At 41.4% G+C, this 22,771-nt stretch overlaps 1 protein-coding gene across 1 annotated transcript; it reads right to left on the bottom strand.

Annotated features, from left to right (window-relative positions):
* Positions 1–221: 221 nt before the first annotated feature.
* Positions 222–22,050, bottom strand: LOC141071502 (heparan sulfate glucosamine 3-O-sulfotransferase 3B1-like). Its single transcript, XM_073559625.1, has 2 exons — positions 21,455–22,050; positions 222–1,954 (listed from the first exon to the last, which is right to left on the bottom strand). The coding sequence occupies exons 1-2, from the start codon at positions 21,838–21,840 to the stop codon at positions 1,336–1,338; spliced, it is 1,005 nt and encodes a 334-aa protein (XP_073415726.1). The 5' UTR covers positions 21,841–22,050; the 3' UTR covers positions 222–1,335.
* Between the last annotated feature and the right edge of the window lie 721 nt (positions 22,051–22,771).

Below are 22,771 nucleotides of genomic sequence, written 5' to 3'. Positions count from 1 at the left end.
GCTTATTCACCGTCCCCCCTCCCTGTCTTGCTCTACACAAGAAGAAATGCGTTGAGCAAGACAGGGAGGGGGGAGCAGGTGAATAAGCCCCGCCCAGCGGACAGGACCGTGGTAGTTTACATACATCTGAACCGATATAAACAAGGTATTTATGCATGAAAGGTGCGGTGTCAGGGGGAAGCAAAAGTACTAGGAGAATCCTTATGTGACACACAATTGAATGATATCATTATATGATATCTCAAAAAAGGGGTGACAGATTCCCTTTAAACTGTGAAGCAGAGTATTTTCTACACCAAAAAAAAAAATAAAAAATGTAGTGTTTATGCTGTGTGGGATCATGGTCTAATAGTGCAAAGACGACTTCAAATCTCACATAGGTTTTATCATAACCAATTCCTACTACGTTATGCTGTATCAAGCCAAGACATTGGTTTTAGACTGTAAGGAAAATAAATCTTAATAAAAAAAATATAAATTAAATCTATCATACATAGAGAATATGGAAGACATGGGGAGTAAAGGCTTTCAACGGCTAAATTACCCACTCACAAAGAATGATTGACAATGCAATGCTCTTGCAAAAATACTTTGGAATCTGATGTGTCCTTGATTTACCAAATTATAAACATAAAAAGTCAAAGCCCAATTCAACCCAATGGTAGGAAGAATTAGAATACTTGTCGAAAAAAATCCCACAAATTGTATGACTGGTGCCAACTTGGTAGACCTCATTGTGTTACTGCAGTTAGTTGGCAGTCTGATTAAAATTTTCACAAAGTGATTAGATTGGATATGGCACTTCTAAATAACAAGGCAATTCACTTTTCGTTCAACTACCAAACCCTTGGACCTATGCTATGCCGCCCTATCAAGTCTTGAATATAGTAACAATCAATGCCCAAGTATCAGGAAGTGTAATGAAAACCAAGAACCCAAGGATTTCAATACCCGTAAACATAAACACCAAGGTAACGTTATTGTGCTTTCGGTTTTCTCAATATATAGATATACGACTGCATACGGAGCACCATTAGCGGATATGCAAGACGGAGATGGAAAAACCCCTTTTTTTTCGAGACCATAAAATTTGCCTGCAGATCATCTGTGCAAAAAGAAGACAAGATTGATTTTCAGTCTCTGAGGGTCATGGTGTGATGGAATGTTAATACTATGGGCAATCAAGGAACCGCGTGGTTAGGCAGCTTAGTGAATTAATTGCTTAGGAATTACAAATAAATTATAATAAAATAGATCTCTGTACATTTATACAAACACAAAGAAATGTGTTTACTTCACATACGTCTAGGACTGGTCAAGTGTTTTTTTTTTTGTTCAGTCCCAGCCAAAGTCCTGGCCAGTCATTTGGTAGAACTTCATATTGAATGGCCGGTAGAACTCGCGCAATCTCTGGACGACTTCTGGGTCAATGTTGGGGTGAGTCCTGCCCTTGGTTTTGCCCAAACAATGGGGTTTGCTGCTTCCCTCAGCCTTTTTCAGGCATGGAAAACCCTTAGTCTTGTTAAAATAAAAATGTTTGTCTGTGATGATTCGTTTAAGTCCCAGGAAATCCTGGACACGTCCCAGTTCTCCGGCAGGATCTGTGATCAGTCTCTCCCCGCTCACAAAGAGGATCTGACTCATAGGGAAATACTGGAGCCAGTTCTCCAAGTGCTTGGCGTAGATGCCGATCTGGATGGCACTCCACGAGATGTCGATAAGACCCGTAGTTCTGTTTTTAAATGTCAAACTCTCAAATGTGGGGATGTCCGGCCTCTTGGACAACGTCTGGGTGTAATCAGATATGACACGAGTTACCGGATCCCTCACCACCACAATCAGCTTAGCATCCTTCGACATGGCAGAGATCCGAGATGGAGCCTCTTTCGTCACAAAGTAACTGGGGGTCTTTTCCATGGTGATCTGACCGTCCAACGTCCTCGGCATCAATTCCCTACATAAAAAAAAGAAAACATCAGCATCACAAAAATAAAAGACAATTAGAAATCTTGATGTTATTTATTACATGTGCCTTCACAGTATTATAATCAACACTGCTTGGACGCAATTGCTTCTCTAGTGTGTTATGAGCATAGTAATTTTATTTTGCAGAGTTATTCGTCTTGGTGTAATCTAAGATTCAGTTGAAGGGTTAATGCCGCCTGCAAGCCACATCTCTGACAAATGGCATCTCGTTAGGCATCTTGAGCTAACACCCGGCTGAGTTATTTGTGTGCCTTCAAGATGGATTGACCCACTTTGCTAATTAACCGCTGCAAGGTGGGGGAAAATGGTTTGTGGCTGTTTCCTCTTTCCTAAAAAAGAGGATGGGAAAGAGGGGAAAAAAGAAATTGTGTAAACCTGGATGCACATTATCGCCGTTTCATGAGGCTCTTAGCTGGTGGTGCATCAGGGGATCAGCCATTTTTTTGACCTGGAATAATCCCAAAATCAAACAGATATTGCCATCAATCATGAGGCTTAATGTGCCGCGTGCAATAGCGCTTATATTGGTAAATGAGGATTTAACAACAGAAAAGGCCAATTCAAATCGGGGAAGCGTGCACAACTTGAGAATGATCTTATCTTATGGTTACCAATGGTTTCCCACAGTCAAAGATTTTTGATTCTCCATTTTATCACCTTCTTGATGCAATGTGCAATAGAAATTAATTTGTCCAATAAAGGAGGACTTGGTACGACAAAACATGGGTATAATGACATGTATTTCAAGGATGACACTTGATTTTTTTTTTTTTTTCCAAGGATGTTCTGCTGGGTGCAAGGCAGATCAAGACCAGGATTAGCTCACTTTTTAGTCACTAATTCCATGCTATTTTTTCCCAGTGGCGGATTTTTTTGCGCCTAGGATGTGAATTAACCACAGCTTTTGGATAAGAATCTGCACAAATGTCATGCATCGTGTCACTGATACGATCATGTTTTATTAGACAAATGTCATACGTACTCAATGGATGACTATGCACATATATTTACGGCAAAATAGCCAAATATGAATGAAAAGGAAACCTGTCAGCTTTTTACACATTAAATATGACTAAGGAAACCTATAACTGTACGCCGATCATGTTTCTCGGTTTATTGCAATGCTCCATCGACCCGCAGAAACACAGAGCGCCACTTTATATATTATATTACCAGAGTCATTAAATAAAACGGAGATTTCAATGCTGTAATAAAAACCGAACAATGACAACCCCGGCAGCCTAAATGTTCCTCAATCGCCTCGATAAGCCATTTCTTTGTCCAATTACATCCTTTTTTTTTAACCGGCTTCCTTTGGATAATGGCAGTCAGCGCCGCATAGAGCAGATTGCTAAATTACCTCAAATTACTGTAAACTCTCAGCAGATTGCAAACAAATTATATGGAGGCCCAGCAAACGCAGACATTAACCTGCGCCGCCTGATGTTCAATTCATGAGACGACATGATGGAATTATAAAAAAAAAAATTTAAATTTAATCGAAGAGAGGAAAGCGCTGAAATCATTGGGTCCGTTACAATCCACTTGATATATTCACGATAGGTATTAAAACCTAGGGACACATCGGGACTAGTCGAATTCGATTTCTTTCTAGGGATACCTCTGTTTCTTTATGAGATAAGCAACATTTTTCAGTCATTCATTCTTTGCTGAGTCATAAACTGGCCATACATAAAAGAAGGGCATTGACACAAGTCAGCCGATCGGCTGGCCAATTGCCAGCTTTGCCGATTCCCCATACGCAAGAGCATGCGCTTGTCCGAGCTCCTGTTTTCTCTATGAGGAAGCAGTCACATACATGGTTGTGGAACCACTGTGCCACGGTCCAGTGAAAGCCTGGATGGGAGTAACTAAGTGACCACCTGGTTCTTCACTAGGGCCCCTAGTGGAATGGTTAGACTTGAACACAGGTGGATGCCAGGTACCAATCCAGGACAGACCCCGGAGGGGTGTAGGGAAGCAGAGATGGACTTGGAGACACAATAATGGCAGGGAACGGAACAGCTGCAGGACAGATACAGCACGGATGGTGAACAGAACGGTAATGGAACACATGAACAGACAGAGCAGACATCAGGTAACCGGGATGAACAGGATCACAGGAACAGATTCGGACTGGATGGGGGAGGGTAGCGGTATAGGTGCAGACACAGTGACTCAGGATCAGGACTTGGTATAGGCTGGACAGACTTAGGATCAGATGCAGACAGGACGTACTGAAACGGGATCAGGGAGCACGGATACAGGGATCTTACAACTAAGCACACATGTAATTTTTAATAGAGACTGAAGTTGCTAAGGAACTTCCCTATAGGGGAGTGTGCCTTAAATACATGTTGTCTCAGCCACTGGCACACCCGATCAACATCCTTTTCTGACCAACAGCTGTCTGGTGCCCCCATATACATAATAAAAAAATTATCAGGGAGGGTTTAACAAATCCTTTAAACAGCAAAATACGGTTGCCAATGTTGCATTAAAGGAGAGGCAATATAGGGTAGCAGTTGACTTGGTGCTTCAACCAACCACCAAGTCCAAGACCTTGGAATGTATGTCATAAGAAATTCATGTCAGATACCCACCTAGATGTCAACCTATCAGCAGAATCTGACAGTATTATAAACAAAATTTGGGATGCTATTGAGCAAGAAAAATTACAACTAGGCTTTTTTATATCTGTCAGACACCATCAGGGGCTTTCATAGTAGATCTTGCCATTTTTACAGAAAGAATAAGGCCTCCCATGCACTTTAGCTAGCTGCCCGCCAAACGACTGGCCGAACCATCATTTGGCCAACAAAATATTTATCCCAACTCTCCAATACACAGGAGGGCTCGCAAGTGCTCCTGTGTTCTTTATTGGAGAGCCGTGGTCAGACTCCTCTAGCGGCTTATCTCCTCCAACAATCGTCTGTCAGGAGTCCCACATACACACTAGCTTGTCATCCGAACCCATTTATAGAGGTCTATATCTACAGTATATCTGTATGAAGGCCTTAATAGTACAAGGACACTGTAAGCAAACCAGACACACTTACTAGTTGATGGGGTCTGTAGACCTTTGCCGGTGTTCGTTGTGCTAGTGAACCGCTGCTGCGTTTTCAATCATTTGAAGTTTAAATTGAAAAAGTAACTAACTGATATACATAATATTCATAAAATTGCCAAAAAGGAAAAAACAAAAACATGGAGCTACATACAAGACATTCTTACAGTAGGTTTCATTATGGAACTCCCTTTACCATTATGTCATCAGGAGTTTTAGCATAATGAGAAATCTAACCAAGGTAGGCAATAGAAAAAAAAAAAGAATTATTTGCAAGCCCTTGAAGATCTTCTCATCATCCATCAGACTAATTACCCCAGATGTCCCGCTGTGTTTGTATTACTTCGCTAATTCGCCGAGAGAGCCTGCTCAATCATAATGTGCCTGACACTTGATAACCAAAAGTAGGGGATATAGCAAAGACAAAAACACTATCGGCCCTACCCTGCGCTAAGATAACAAAGCCACTAGACAATAATGAAGGACAAAGCAAAGCGTGAATCACCTTTCTCCGATTTACCAACAATATATTGACACTTTCAGAGAAGCAGATATGAAATCACACTCGTCAACCATTCAACTTTTCTTCTTTTTTTTTACTTCTCAATCGCCTATTGATTTTTGCATGATCCTACGTTTGGTCAGATGGTCATTTGACCCTATATCCTATCATGTGACCCCAAAGTGACCCCATTTCTGCTGACATTGACAGATCACGTCAGGAAATATATGGCTGCATGGCAAGGTTAGGACTGCGCTGCCGAAACAAGACCAATGTGATCGAGCCACATTGCGGGATACGCAAGGGTAGATTTAGGTTTTGTCTACACAGGATGGAAATGTTATGTATTTTCTATCCCGATTTGTGCAAGGAAAAAATCTGTAGAAAATTTGAATATCAGGCATGTGGATAAGATTTCATATAATTCATTCATATGCTGTAGATTTGATTTTCACATAAAAAAATTAACTACGGTAATGCAAATTTTGCTCATTTCCGTTGCGGATTTCTACGATTTTCAGTATAACAGGTTGAACTCCTCTTGTTGTTTTGTTGCTGATTCACCACTGATCTGCAGTGAATGCGCCAAAGCTCAGTGGATAGCACTGCAGCCTTGCAGTGCTGGGGTCCTGGGTTCAAATTCCACCAAGGACAACATCTGCAAGGAGTTTCTATGTTCTCCCCGTGTTTGCTTGGGTTTCCTCCCACACTCCAAAGACATACTGATAGGGAATCTAGATTGTGAGCCCCAATGGGGACAGGGATGATAATGTCTGTAAAGTGCTGTGGAATTAATGGCGCTATATAAATGAGTAAAATAAGAAGGAATGTAAATATAGAGCAGTCCAAAACTTGATTTTTCAATGGGCCGATCTATGAGGATATTTTGATTTTTACAGTGAAATATCGTAAAACAGGACCACAGTCGCTTATAGATGTTGCAAGAAGGCAAATCCTTAGGCTTGAATACACAAGAAGTTAGACTACGTCATCTATAACTCAAAAGCCACTATAATTTGGAGGTACATTAACCCCTTTCAGACATCGGCCGTATATTTACGCCGATGTCGGACACCCTCCCTTTGATGTGGGCTCCGGCGGTGAGCCCACATCTTTCCTGGGACATGTCAGCTGTTTTGAACAGCTGACATGTGCCCGCAATAGCCGCGGGTGGAATCGCAATCCACCGGCAGCTATTAACTAGTTAAATGCCGCTGTCAAATGCTGACAGCGGCATTTAACAAGTGGTTCCGGCAATCGTGCTGGAAATGCGCTCACTGGTGACCCGCGTCACGTGATCACGGGTCACTGGTGTGTAGGGATGACAACCAGAGGTCTCCTGGAGACCTCTATGGTTATCAGTGCCGGCTTGCTATGAGCACCACCCGGTGGTCAAGACTCATAGCAAGTGAGCAATTCTATTACATAGAGGCCATCTTACCTCTCTATGTAGCAGAGCCGATCAGGTTGTGGCAGCTTCTAATCTCCTATGGAGCCAATTGAAGCATGCCAAATGTAAAAAAAAAATGTTTAAAAATATTTAGAAAATAAATGTTCAAACCATTCCCCTTTCGCCTCATTCAAAATAAAATAAAATCAAACATACTCATTCGGTATCGCCGCATTCAGAATGGCCCGATTAATAAAAAAATGATTAATCTGATCGCTGAATGGCGCAGTAAGAAAAAAAGTCAAAACGCCAGAATTACATTTTTTGGTCACTGTAACAATGCATTAAATTGCAATAACAGGCGATTAAAAGATCGTATCTGCACCAAAATGGTATCATTAAAAACGTCAGCTCAGCGTGCAAAAAATAAGCCCTCAACCAACCCGAGATCACAAAAAATGGAGACGCTACGGATATCGGAAAATGGCGCAAATTTTTTTTTAGCAAAGTTTGGAATTTTTTTCACCACTTAGATAAAACAGAACCTAGACATGTTTGGTGTCTATGAACTTGTAATGACCTGGAGAATGATAATGGCAGGTCAGTTTTAGCATTTAGTGAACCTAGTAAAAAAGCCAAACAAAAAAACAAGTGTAGGATTGCACTTTTTTTTTGCAATTTCACCGCACTTGGAATTTTTTTTTCTGTTTTCTAGTACTCAACATGGTAAAACCAATGGTGTCGTTCAAAAGTACAACTCGTCACTCAAAATATAAGCCCTCACATGGCCATACTGATGGAAAACTAGAAAAAGTTATGGCTCTGGGAAGGAGGGGAGCGAAAAACCATAACGCAAAACCGAAAAAAGCTTCGGGGGTTAAGGCTGCATTAGCAAGCACCTAACAGAGCGGTCTAGTGTTTAACGATTCACCATTCTGTATGGGTAAATTGTAATTTGCTAGCTTCTCTTCACCAATACATATGGGTCAGTTCTTGGCTTTTACAGAAATGTGCAATCCTCGGGGAAAACAGTGTGAGCAGCACTGAACAATAAAGCCCAACTGTCCATCTATGCGGAGGCTTTCAGAAGACATAAAAGGCCGACATGTCAGATCCTGTGGGCATGAAGCATGTTTTATTTTGTAGGGCAGCAGGAGATTCCTGTCCCCCACAGATATGTTTTCTCAACTGTTGCTAGTTGTATTCACACAGGGTATAACCAATCATTCCCCACCTCCCCATTCACCTCTACTACTTATCCAGACTGCCAGGAGACAGCCCCCCATTTGCCTTCAGTTTTCTACGCTGCTTACTCCCATACACAATTAACCTCTGCTACTTTCATTGAAAACCATTTGGTCTTCCATTCTTTTCCTTTTTACTATGGCAGTCATTCGCCTCTACCCCCTATTTGATGACTCCTTGAGCCATTGTGTCAATCCAAGAAGCCAGAACGGGATTGGGTAATCCCAAAACCATGCAGTCACCCCCCACTGTTCATTTCAGTTCTCTGCGGACACTGTATGTTGCCAAATGCATCCTTTAGTTTCCTGGAGAAAAGGATTTCTGCCCTTCCGAATGAAGTAGGATCAGAGCTCTATCCCCCCCCCCCCCCATTCATGTAGAGCGACTGCCATCAAACAATAATGAGCGGTCAGAACAATAACCGCCCAATTAGATACAAATGTTAAACCATTAGAGAAAATTGATTGCCCATTCATCACGCTCATAAAATCTCCTGGAAATGAAGTAATTACAACACCCAACTTTCCAAAATTGCGTGACCACAATATTGCAAAAATGGGTGGTCTTGTGGGCAGCTCATCTCTGCGGTGATGGGCAGGCGGGAAGAAAAACTGGGATAGTATAAAAGTCATGGCATTCGTCGGCATGCAGGTTAAGAAGCCAAAAGACTTTATTTGGTGCAATCCAAAATAGTGCAACATAATCCAGCAATGATGTTTCGGTCTACCATCTAGACCTTCATCAGAAATGTTGCGGATTGCAGAACAGAAGAAGGACACACTAGTAGGCGCACTGTGGTATGCAACACCTGCAACCTTTCAGATGAAAGTCTGGATGGTAGAAAGAAAAACTCCTTCATAATGACGAGTTCTGAGCATCTCATACTATTGCATTAAGGATTGGACTCCTACTCGGACACCATCACAACACATGCTACTAAAGAAGAACTGGGGTCACTCATTGAGTTCAGTTATCTTGCTTTCAGTAATTTCTGAGGTATGAATTCTGCCTTTTCGGAAGATACAAATCAGATAACTATTGGTCAAGAATGAAAAATTTGAAATTGGCAAAGTCCATTAATCCATCCATTTATAGGGAATAAGCTTTTTCTTGATCACCAATGTGGATAACCACATCAGTTAATAAACATCACATTAAAGTCAAGTTCTTCTACGCTACAGTAGAAGCTTTTGCGCTTAGAGGATGGAAAAAAAAAAACTATGGCGATAGATGACCAAGAACATTGAAGGAGACTTAAAAGCCCAAGAGAAACAATCACTAACGATTAGACCCCAATCATGTAAAAACGACACATGAGAGCCCAAGAACATGTATGATCGATATGTATGCAGAAGTCAACGCTCCAAAAATGTAACATCAAAATAAAAAGTTTTGGAGTTCAAGAAACTTGGGCAACAATCACTCTGTGTCCTGAAATGCTCATGCATGGTTTTTAGTTAGAGGGAAGGGGGCTGATGCCAGGCTCCATGGGTAACCATTCTGGCTAATTACAAGTCTGGCATATAATAAGAGGCTGTGTGTGTGTGCAAGCTTCCCAATTTCTTATAGAGAACAAGCTTCAGACACACAAAATACAGACTTGTCAAGCAATTCCCCTCTGATTTTGTTTGGATGGGGGTAGAGCGTCCCTGAATTACAGGCAGTTTAGCTAATTATTTTGTTTATTTTTATTTTCTGTGTGTACGCATCAGCAAGTCACTGCACGCAAGCTCTAGGACGGCCGTTAGGGGGAACGCGCTCTTTAGTTCACGGTATTTTTCCAATTTGGCAACCAGACATTGCTGGATCGTATGGTCATGACTGGGTGAAAAGAGAATTTGTAAATCCCATCCTGATGTATGACAAAACCTGAGCATCCGATATGGAGTTGGCTACGCAAACATGTTAAATCATTGCTAACCAGCTGTTTTACGGACACAAGGGGATGCACATACTGTATAAGTATTCAACGTGTCCCTGAAAAAAAATAATTGGGAAAAAGTTTTCAAACTTTTCCCAGGACTATAAACTACAAGTGTGTTTTTGAAAGAGGGAGGAAGCACTTTAAAAAGTTATATTATTAGCAAAGGAATGTATATCCGGTCAGAGAATGTAACAGATCACTACTAGTGATGAACGAACATACTCAGATAAGGCGTTCCCAGGGCATGCTCGGGTGCTAACAGTGACTTATGCGTGCTCGAATATTATATTATGTTCGAGTCCCCGCGGTTGCATGTCTCGCAGATATTTGCTAGCCGAAACACGTGCGGTGATTGCCTAACAAACAGGCAATCCTCATGTGTTACGGTTGCTGAGCAGCCGCTAGATATGCAACCGCGGGGACGCAAATATTTTTCAAGAACGCCGCAGACACTCCATTAGCACCTGAGCATGCCCTATAATACCTTATCCGAGCACGTTCTCTTATCGCTAATTACAACTTTAACCAAATCATGGATGACAGAATCTAAAGCATAGAATAGCTACCAGAATACAACTCTAACTATTCCGATGGCTATGACATCAATGCAAATTTTACAATTTTAGGATATAGACCACCAGTTCATGCGATGAGAACATAAATCCATTAACCAATCAAGTTATATTTGTGAAGACTCGTGGAATCAATTCTCCCCAATTCACCTTAACAACCGATAAATCATGAACCACTTTGCAAATTATCAGTAAAATGGTTTTTATACTTGGAACTTTCTAATCTGTAATATGGTCTATATATGATGATCCTCAACATATGCCCCTGTATTTGTTTCTTCCTTCTTATAACACTCCACACCATCAATGGAGAATTCTTAAAATTCACAAGAGTGACCGAAAGCTGAAAATATCAGTAGTAATGGCCTGAAGCTATTTGGTTTGCACTGCAAAGTGATCTGTACTCCATTAGTTTAATGCCACTATACACCTTTTGGAGTAATCCTTCAAAGTCCATGTAATTATGTCCTCTGGTGTAGCCTTTGGCCTCTAATCACAGTACAGATTGTTATCCGCTCCTGCATCGGGTACCAGGCACAACCCTTTAATTAGAAGGTCTGAAATAATAGGACCTGTAATTTGTTTAACATTCGCTTGGCTCAGGAGGTGAAGTTGGACCAACAGTGGTCACTGTAAGGAAAATATAGACACATACAGGTCACCATTTCCATTAACCTCCACTGTATCACTGGTAACACATTCGGGTTTCTATGATTAATCTGTACAGACGCTAACCTAAACCGTAGCCAACATCTTATGATGTATTAGCTGTAACCCAGGCAGTGCAAGCCTAATGATAGCAAATGTGTGGCTAGGTTGTACAAAAAGACCAAAGTTCCATCTAAGCCAGAATAACTCCTCGTAGGACCGGTTGGCGACAACCCACCCGGCTGCCATTACAGCTTCCACACTGAGTGTTGCCAAGATAAACCAAAAGAGGCACCTAAATGTATGGATACCGGAACTAAGGATGGATGAAAAATACATTCAGAAGTGTAGGAAAGCTAGAAGACAGCCCTCGTGGGAGTTGTAATGGATGTCATTAGGAGGGAACAAATACTAAGATCACATGACCAAAGTGAACCTATAGTCCTTCATTCTGGGATAAGGCCTGCCAAATGTAGCAGCCCCCCAGAAAAAAAATATCTAGAAGGGTATGTTATGAAGTATAAAGTAGTAGAGGCCTAGGATTGGGTGTCGATATGAAGACCTCATGGTGAGACTGACCCACACAGCAAATGTTTCCAAGCTATGATTGGCCTCCTCAGCTAGGACATTATTCGATGACTGAATGAATGAAACATTTTTACGACAGGCCTGATCTTCGCCTGATCCCAATGTGGGAATCTTGGTCACGAGCGTTGAAATATCAAAGCCACCTTACGAGAACCACTCACAAAATGTTCCACCAGGCTTTATGGACAGTTCAACGACACAACAGGTGAGGGGATGAGGAAGGCGGTGTCCAGTAATCCGAGCCGGGCAGACAATATGCGCCCTCTTTTTATATAATACTCAATGGGGCAAAGGGTCTCCCTTGGATGCCCCCCTTCCAAACTGCTTCCCCACCATCCTATGAAACATGGATTATAGATGCCATCTGTGCGGAAATCTCAGCCCCCTGTGTGGACCAAGCTTATGTTTGTTATCAAACTTCCATCACCACTCAAAAAAAAAAAAAAAAAATCTCCTTTTTGGTGTCCAGTGTTTAGGACTTTAGCATGAAAACTACCTTTCCATACATAAAATAAGAAAAAAAAATTACAAGGACCAGTTTAAGTTTTGAAACTTTTTTTTAGCCTGTTTTATTTCAAAATGTCCACGTCGTCTTCCAAATTGTTCCTTCTACCCAAGAAACTAGAATCTGTTAGTGTTATGACCTAGAAAAAAAAGTTCTATTCTCTGGAGATTATCAGATTAGATTATTTGAAAGGCAAACAAGTGACTGGTAATTAAAGTGGCGGCCGACTGACAGTTTGACATTTGTTTTAATTTAGCTGTCTTCTTAAGCATTTAAAGGGGGAAAAGAAATACTTTCATATTTTTTAAAGCCACTGTTTAACCGAGGAGTCTTAGTGTAAGCAAAGCCGTCATTGCCTATGAGGTCATGGATAATGGATTTCAATTGTTAAATTAGTAAGGTAATGCGATCTAGAGGATTGCCCTGGTTCTAGGAAGACAACTAAACTACATGTCTAGAAAAAGAAAAAAAAAAATGAAATTTGTGTTTTATAAACTTATATAAAAAAAAATTAAATTAAATAAAAAAAAAATACATTTTGACCTTGTAAAGAAAAAAAAAATCTGAATAAGGTATGCAAACGTTTTTTGCAGTTTAAAATAGTTTATACTGATTTTCTTCCGTCGTGTTAAAGTTGAGTATTTCAAGTGGAAACCTTAGAGATGTTAGAAGCAAAACGTTGATGGACAGGGCGAGGGGAGATTTAAAAAAAAAATACTTTTGGAAAAGTGATACATATACATTTTGTAACTTGGATCAATCGTGTCAAACATGAGAAAAAGTTGTCATTAGTTGTTAGTTAAATCTCTTGAAACTTTTGTAAAACTTATTTGACACTTCCTACAACTTAGGGGACACAGGAAAAACTTTCTCTTGAAATGTATATATCCTACAATATATACAATTTTTTTTTTTGCCGAGATACGAATTGAAAAAGAATACATTTTGGCCAAATTTTATGTTATAAACAGGAAAAAAATAAAATATATAATTAACTGCAATGCACGGTGTCACAAACCAAGGCCGATATATATTCTGAGAAGAGCAATCCGTCATATTCTTTATACATGGAACGGGCTACTACTACCAGGATGTAAAAATAATCATTTTGGCAAGTTGACACAATGAAAAATTGAGCATAAAATCCTTATGGATTTAGTATTCCCCTTTCTCCTTTTCCATTATTTTAAGACAAATGTTGATTCTTCGAGGTAAACCCGGGAAAAGATGAAAAATAAAGAATTGTAAAACTTTTTTGGAAAATCTGAACAAACCATAAAGAATAGTTGAAATGTGGAATTTATTTAAATTGATGTAAATGAGGCTGTGGATATTTTAGTTTTTGGTCATTTGTTTAATGAGAATCAAGAATTTTTTTTTTTGGCACTCAAGGAGAAATTTCCATCCAAAATAAATATTACAGATGTTAAAAAGGGAAATGGGGGGGGGACACACTTTTTACTTTTGTATAGTTAAGAAAACAGTAACTCGGGAGTTGAAATCATTTGGTTTGTTACAGATGCAATTGGCAGAGTGTGATGAGCGTCAGTCTGGTTAATGAAACCGTTCTGGATATATTTTGAGGTTAATATAAACCAGATTAAATTAGAAAATTAAAGATTAAAAAAAACAAATAGAATATTTTTTTTTCTTTCTGCAGCTATAACTGGAGGGTGAGATCCCCTAGAATTTGGCCACAATTTGTTTTCCCGATTTATAATGTAAGCTGTTGCATAAAGAGATGGAAATATAGGTCTGGAATGATTTTGTGTTAAAGGTCTTGGTAACTAAGAACCTTTATCGGTGACTTAAATGAACCGTCTATCATTAGAAAAGCATCGCTGCCTTCTTCTACTATCATCTACAATGTAATACTGTGAATTAGGCAGAGTTGCAATTTTATAGACCGCAAGGCGCCAATGTTTGGAAGAAGGCAGCCATTTTGTTCTAATGCCAAACAACCCACGTAGGTCTGGCCTCTTCCATTGTGAATAATGAATGGATATATTTTAAGGAGTTAGAAGTTTCCTCATATTGCGAAAATGTAAATTAGGGAAAGAAAAAATATAAGTATTAATTCCAAGCACAACATGAAGGACAGACATATTGTAGGCTCAACAAAAAAAAGAACCCAGTTCCTACAGGATTGATGACTACACTTGATTGCACTTACACCAGAGGAACTCCCAGCTATCCAAAAGATCACTTTGATAAGACTTATCGAGACCAGATCTTCTATGTTAGGTTTTCGGTTCCTTCACATTCTATACATACTGGCCATTTAAGATCACCTCTTTGACAAGACCACATACATATCAAGACCAAATCTGTGTCATTTTTGGATCCACCACATTCTATACATGCTGACCATCTTCTTTGAGAAGATCAAAGAAAAAAAAAATCATCTCAATGAGGTTTCACTGAATTTGATGGAATATCATCACCAAGTTGTCCAATCTCATTGGCACAAGAGGTGTTGAGCAACCAATCATCCACACTCCACTTTTGAAGGAACATCTACATAAAGTGAAACCAAACATGCATGATAAGAAAGTCTGAGAGTAATAACTGTTGGTCTATTGATTTTTTGGTTCTAGCATCTATGGCCTATCCCATTATGAACAAGTACTGTAAATAACATGGGCAAATGGGCTGACTTTAAGGGGTTTCCAAGAGAAAAATGTGTTAAGACCATCGAGTAAAACAAAAATAGGTAGATCTCAACATACTGAATAAATCCCGGCAGTTCTTGTTAACTTTACTGTAGTGATCATGTGAGATACAGCCACGTGACTACTGTAGCCAACCATTAGCCTCAGTGGCCTCATGCCATACATACAGTCAACACAGATGAGTCCAGTGAATGGCTGCAGCAGTCATGTGGATTTATGGCACATGATTATTACAGCAAAGTAGAAAAGACTGCCCATGGAGCGATTTCACAGTAAAATAATGGACTTTTTTTTAACATGTCCCACTCTCACTATTTTTGGACAACTTCTTTAAGATTAAACCTGTCATCTGGGTAGGTTTATAATCCTCTGACATTCTGGGCGCTGTCCCCAATCGGAGGCAGTACTACCCCACATACTACAAATTACTGCCACATTGCTAAAGAACTTCAACCCCTATCATTAACAGTTCTCTACTTCACTGTCCGATGGGACCACAGGTTGGACATTTGCCTTCTCCACAGATGACGTTCTCAAACCTTGGTTAAACTCTAGTTCTTTTACTTCTGCCAGTAATTGAGGGCCAAGAACATTTTTTAAGCTTGTTTTATAAATTTTTCTACCATTGGATCACATTTTCCTTAAGTCTCTAAAGACACGTGAACTTTTTTAGAAGAAGCAGTCATTCTCAATAATCATCTTGGCTTTAGTGTACATTCAACACATGTACAAGCAATTGGTCCCGACCAATGAAAATTTGATCGATTCATGATTACAGAGTTGCTTCAACTTGGTCTTAATTTAAACCTTCAATAAGATGGCGTAATGGGCCAATGGGGACAATAATGGGGAGGCAGATTGCCCCATGTAGAGGCCGATGTGATACAACTCTGGCTCTAAGGATTTTTTTATCATATAGAATATTTTTTTTCTGCTCAGGTTTGGTAGCAACATGAAACTTATTAGAGTTACCGTAACCTAAGATCTGAGTTAACGGTTTAACGCTGTACATACGATACTTTTCTCAAGTTTTCTTAGTAACGAGAGGGGACAACTTTTCGTAACTTTATACCAAAATTTACTACACTCAAAAGAGTCAATAATATGAAATCATTTGCACATTAATGGAAGTTCTTGAACTTTTCTGGGAGGTATTTCACCACGACCTTCTAATCTCTTTATACTATACCGTAGAGGGAACGTGATGTTCCTTTCTGTTCACAAAACATTCGATGGAATCAATGTTACTCATTTTCCATATTTCCCACTGCCTGACCAGATCTTATATAATAATAAGGGACCTAGGGAACCAGAAATCACAATTTCGGCAACAACACTTTTTAGAACTGTAGACATAGGAGTTACATATCTGTCGAAACGGCATCCAGCCTTTGTAGAGCATGGTCTGTTCTCTCCTGCTATAGAACATGACAAATTTTTTCGGATTTTAACCCCACAGAAGAATAGATGTCATATTTTATGAAATAGTGAACCAGCATGGATTCCTTTTGTGGAAGAAACTGCTTCTACTGCAGAAAAGAGCCTGCTTCCAGTACAGCGAGAATCTCCCCCATCCATATGGATCCGTGTGTAGCACCTATAACAGGATCCCTCATTAATGACCTCCCTGCTGTGCTGTGATAGGAGGACGAGCAGCTGTCAGCCCCTGTCACCTGAGCCTGGAGATTACACAGCTCCTTTATGTTACGGATGACTGGTCGGCTGCCGCTGGCAGCACAGAGGTTAAAATGCTGGATTCCTTGTGTGATTTATCAAAACCGCCATTCATAACCATGGGCCTCACCGAGCTCGGCAGTGGTAAAAGTGCAACAATCACTGTAGAACGTAACACTTTATAGTCTCGTATATATATATATACACACACAGACGTAAATATATATATATATATTAGTATGCAAAGTGAAAAATATAAAACAGCATAAAAACATTAACACCGATCAGTACAAAGTAGATCCAACTAAAGCTTCACTTGCTCGTAATTAAATAGTAACTTATCCACAGTACCAAAGAACTAGAGCCTTTTTCTTTTGGACACCCAACCCATCTAAACAAAGTTGTGAACTCTTCTAAAAGACAATACATAAAAAATGTAAAAGAGAATATAAAAGAGGAAAAAAAAAACTAACATCTTTATACATATTTTGCTGTTAATACATCAGTTTTTTAATAGCAAAGCCAAGTGTTGATACAAAGAGAGACAAAAGTGAAAGAGTAGACCGTTTGCCCCAAAAACTCCATGTATGATTTCAGCCCAAAGACACTTATGGGTGCGAAACACGGAAGAGGGGCAAATCTTTCTTTTCTACCTTTTTTCCTTTCCTGAGGCTCCACTGCTGGCTTACACATACTGAGTAATATGCTACCAAAGAGGAGACATTTCGGCTTGTTCTGCGCTGAACGTACGTACATCCGGCACTGACTACGGAGAATTATAGATTATTTTTCTATACCCCTTTCGGATTCTCTTTATAGGGCAGCCTCTTAAAGCCAAGAAGACGAACTAAGCCATTTATTTTTATTTTATGTCAATTTTCAAATTCCGTCCCAGCAGAAAATGTGTTTCGTTATTTACACGAAAGGGTTTAGAGTTTCATATTGTCTTTTTTTTTCCCATAAAGGGAGTGGGCAAAAAAAGTTTTTCAATGAATGAGTACAAAGATTGAGTGCAAAGGGCAGAACAAAAACATTAATATGACAAAGAACCTTCCCAAGGCATTTTTTTGTGTGCGGTAATGAATGTTCACATCCGTGTCGTAACAAGTCTGTATCTTTTTTTTTTTCCCCCTTCTTCTTTTGAAGACAGATTAAAGAAGAGAAACCAGTAGTGAAAAAAAAAAACCCTCACTGCAATATCATAATGAAAAGAAAAAAACAAACAAAAAAGATAAATATTTATGTCCTGCTTTACATATTAGAGATGATACTTGATCGTATCAACGTGATCTCTGTCGGGAGGAGAAGTTCAAAAGCGGATGTGGTGGGAATATTAGGATGTCTGCACATCGAAAAGGCTCATTATTGGGGGGGGGACTGCGGAAAAAAGCCCCCCTGCGTGGGGATGAAAAAACAAAAGCTTCAAGCGGCAAAACATTAAAAGATAAATCAAAGGAGGAAGATAAGCAAAGTATCGGGAACGAAGAAAAAAAATTCTAAATGTAATCTGTATACAAGAAATATATATGTTTTAGTAACAACAATATAAAATACATATAAAAAAAACTAGATTAAAATATATAAATAAATCTATATAAAAGTAAATATACAGGATATAAGAATAAATGTAAGATACATAAATATAAAAAAAATATTAATTATAAAATATATATATTTATATGAGAAAAAACACATTTTTTAAAGATTTTTCGTCATTTTTTTTTTCTTCCAGGGAGCAGCATTTAGTTGGCCAGAATAATGTGACGGGTGTTATACAACAAGTACTAAAAGGTTGGGCATCCTCCGAATATTATCTGTCTGCCAGGGACCTGCAATACTCTCTAGTCCTCAGCAGGGATCACTACAGCTCTGTCCATCAGACAGTTCAGCGCCGGAGCCGCCCAGACAGGTAAACCCCAGAGAGCGGCAGCGAGGACTCCAGGACTTCCAAGCCTTGCCCCACCGAATAAGACACAAATCTGCCCCGAACCAGCAGCGACTTTCTACCGTATAAACCAGCATAAAAAGGAATGGAAGAAAAGACGCACTACGGAAACAGTCTGGTTTTTGATTTAAAAAAAAAAAATACAAAGCTGATTTTTATTCTTCATTTTTTCTTTTCCTAAATATACTGAGCTCAGTGGACACAGATGGGGGGCTCCGTATATAAGGGTCACTCTATATATGTAACGGGGACTCCGTATACAAGGGCCACTATACATCTATAATGGGGGGCTCCATATATAAGGGCCACTCTACATATGTAACGGGGGCTCCATATATAAGGGCCACTATACATCTATAACGGGGGGCTCCATATATAAGGGCCACTCTACATATATAACAAGGGACTCCGTATACAAGGGCCACTATACATCTATAACGGGGGGCTCCGTATATAAGGGTCACTCTATATATGTAACGGGGACTCCGTATACAAGGGCCACTATACATCTATAATGGGGGGCTCCATATATAAGGGCCACTCTACATATGTAACGGGGGCTCCATATATAAGGGCCACTATACATCTATAACGGGGGGCTCCATATATAAGGGCCACTCTACATATATAACAAGGGACTCCGTATACAAGGGCCACTATACATCTATAACGGGGGCTCCATATATAAGGGCCACTCTACATATGTAACGGGGGGGCTCCGTATACAAGGGCCACTATACATATATAACGTGGGGCTCCGTATACAAGGGCCACTATACAACTATAACGGGGGCTCCATATATAAGGGCCACTCTACATATGTAACGGGGGGCTCCGTATATAAGGGCCACTATACATATATAACGTGGGGCTCCGTATATAAGGGCCACTCTACATATATAACAGAGGACTCCGTATACAAGGGCCACTATACATCTATAACGGGGGGCTCCGTATATAAGGGCCACTCTACATATATAACAGGGGACTCCGTATACAAGGGCCACTATACATCTATAACGGGGGGCTCCATATATAAGGGCCACTCTACATATATAACAAGGGGCTCCATATACAAGGGCCACTATACATCTATAACGGGGGCTCCATATATAAGGGCCACTCTACATATGTAACGGGGGGGCTCCGTATACAAGGGCCACTATACATATATAACGTGGGGCTCCGTATATAAGGGCCACTCTACATATATAACAGGGTGCTCCGTATACAAGGGCCACTATACAACTATAACGGGGGGCTCCGTATATAAGGGCCACTCTACATATATAACAGGGGACTCCGTATACAAGGGCCACTATACATCTATAACGGGGGGGCTCCGTATATAAGGGCCACTCTACATATGTAACAGGGGGCTCCGTATATAAGGGCCACTCTACATATATAACAGGGGGCTCCGTATATAAGGGTCACTCTACATAAGTAACAGGGGGCTCGTATATAAGGGCCACTCTACATATATAACGGGGGCTCCATATACAAGGGCCACTATACATCTATAACAGGGGCTCCGTATATAAGGGCCACTATACATCTATAATGGGGGGCTTCATATATAAAGGCCACTCTACATCGATAACGGGGCTCCGTATATAAGGCCACTCTACATACATAACCGGGGCTCCGTGTATAAGGGCGACTCTACATATATAACGTGGGGCTCCGTATATAAGGGCCACTCTACATCTATAACGGGGCTCCGTATATAAGGGCCACTCTACATAAGTAACAGGGGGCTCCGTTTATAAGGGCCACTCTACATATAAAACATGGGGCTCCGTATATAAGGCCAATCTACATATATAACAGGGGGCTCCGTATATAAGGGCCACTATACATATATAACAGGGGGCTCCGTATATAAGGGCCACTCTACATCTATAACAGGGGGCTCTGTATATAAGGGCCACTCTACATATAATGACGGGGAGCTCCATATATAAGGGCTACTCTACATATATAAAGTGGGGCTCCGTATACAAGGGCCACTCTACATACAGTATATAACGTGGGGCTCCGTATACAAGGGCCACTCTACATATATAATGTATGTGGAAAGTGGAGAAAAATCAATAAATATTGTTGCCTAATTTCGGACCCTACAGAACTGCCTCCCGGAATTAATCCGCTACCCCCAGGTAATGATGAGAGCAGCCCAGGTTTTACATCCAGGTACCCAACATCTGATGCTTGTAACTGAGGTCTGACGCGTTTCATCTCCAGAATAATGGAGGCACTTTGGTGATTTTTTTCTGAGACGCTTCAGACATTAAAAAGGCATGTAAACCCCCAAAATCAATAATAATTGGGCTGTGCGGCGCAGCGAGAAGGTACAAAGCAGACCCCCCGCCTATGTCCTGGAAAAACGGGTCCCCGTGAGGAGGAAGAAGGCTTCTCCCACCATTAGGTTTTTTGATGCTGTGAATTGTTTAAAAAATGCAAGTGACCATTCATTAATAATGGGTGCAGAAACATCAAAAACTCATTGCGTGACCGTAGCCTTAGGGACGTCCATGGGATCACCCCCGGTAACGCCAAGGGCCAGGCTACGGAGGGAGCTGGGATGATTCGCTAATAGATTCGCCATATTTTTCCCAATAGGAATTTTTTTTTTATAGATTTAATATTTTTTTTAGAAGGTCAAATGATCAAGGATCTATAGGAACCATTGGATATAATATATACATATGTGTGTGTGTGTTGGGGTCTCACCTGTACCAGTCCAGTCCCTTGTCATAGTTCCTATCAAAGAAGTGGGGCTCAGCCCCCACAGCCCTGATGTCAGGGTGGACCCTCAGGAACTCCAGCAGGGCTCGGGTGCCCCCTTTCTTCACCCCGATGATGATGGCCTGGGGCAGCTTCTTGCTCCCGGAGCCGTTGTAGAAGCTGCTGATGGAGCCCGGCGGGTCCTCCGCCGCCACAGCCGGGGGTCGGAGCAGCAGCTGGGACAGGACTCCGGGGGGCGCCGAGGCGCTGGAGCTCGGGAAGGAGGCGCAGGAGCCGGCGCAGGAGTAGAACATGTAGAGGCAGAGGAAGAGCATCGTGCACACTGGCAGCAGCAGGCGTCTTCTCAGGTGGGACACGGGGCTGGCATCCATGGGGACATCATTCAGCAGCAGCCCCAGCAGGCAGCTTACTCCTTCCTCAGCGGCATCCTGCGCTCAGCACAATCCAGCAGCAGCACATCCCCCGCCTGCGGTACCGCTGCGGCATCCAGCCTGGCTCACAGCAGCCCCATAGAGCAGCACCAAGCGTCTTCCAATCCGGCCGGCCGCCTGCAGGTCTTGCGCTCTACTGCCGGCTACCAGCCGCGGACTGCGAGCCATGGCCAGGGGGGAGGGCTCCGCCCCTGAGAGGCAGCGTGCTCGCCCAATCACACGCCAGCACTCTATGCTAATTAGCCATTTGTTGATAAAGAGCAGCCAATAGGAGGAGACTCCCTGCAGGCTGATTGGTGGTTAATTCTACATAGACCCTGGTGTAGGGCTCAGAGCTCAGAAGATGCAGCAAGGACTCGGGGAGAATAGAAGGTGGAGACTCCGGGTCTGGTGCTGTCCAGCAGGACTGTGAACACGGGGGCTCCATTATCCGGGCTTTCTCCTCAATACAGAAAAAAAATCATTTCAGTTTTATTTTTTAGTCTGATCACTGGGAGTCGGAAGGGAAATGACTAGAAGAGGCAGAGGAGCCCCCCATGTGTACAGTCATAGAGGAGCCCCCATGTGTACAGTCATAGAGGAGCCCCCATGTGTACAGTCATAGAGGAGCCCCCATGTGTACAGTCATAGAGGAGCCCCCATGTGTGCAGTCATAGAGGAACCCCCATGTGTACAGTCATAGAGGAGCCCCCCATGTGTGCAGTCATAGAGGAACCCCCATGTGTGCAGTCATAGAGGAGCCCCCATGTGTGCAGTCATAGAGGAGCCCCCCATGTGTACAGTCATAGAGGAGCCCCCCATGTGTGCAGTCATAGAGGAGCCCCCCATGTGTGCAGTCATAGAGGAGCCCCCCATGTGTGCAGTCATAGAG

Source organism: Dendrobates tinctorius, unplaced genomic scaffold (genome assembly GCF_039654945.1).
Source record: "Dendrobates tinctorius isolate UK_male_01 unplaced genomic scaffold, ASM3965494v1 ptg000014l, whole genome shotgun sequence".
Lineage (NCBI taxonomy): Eukaryota > Metazoa > Chordata > Amphibia > Anura > Dendrobatidae > Dendrobates > Dendrobates tinctorius.
This window is presented reverse-complemented; position numbering and strand designations above follow the sequence as displayed.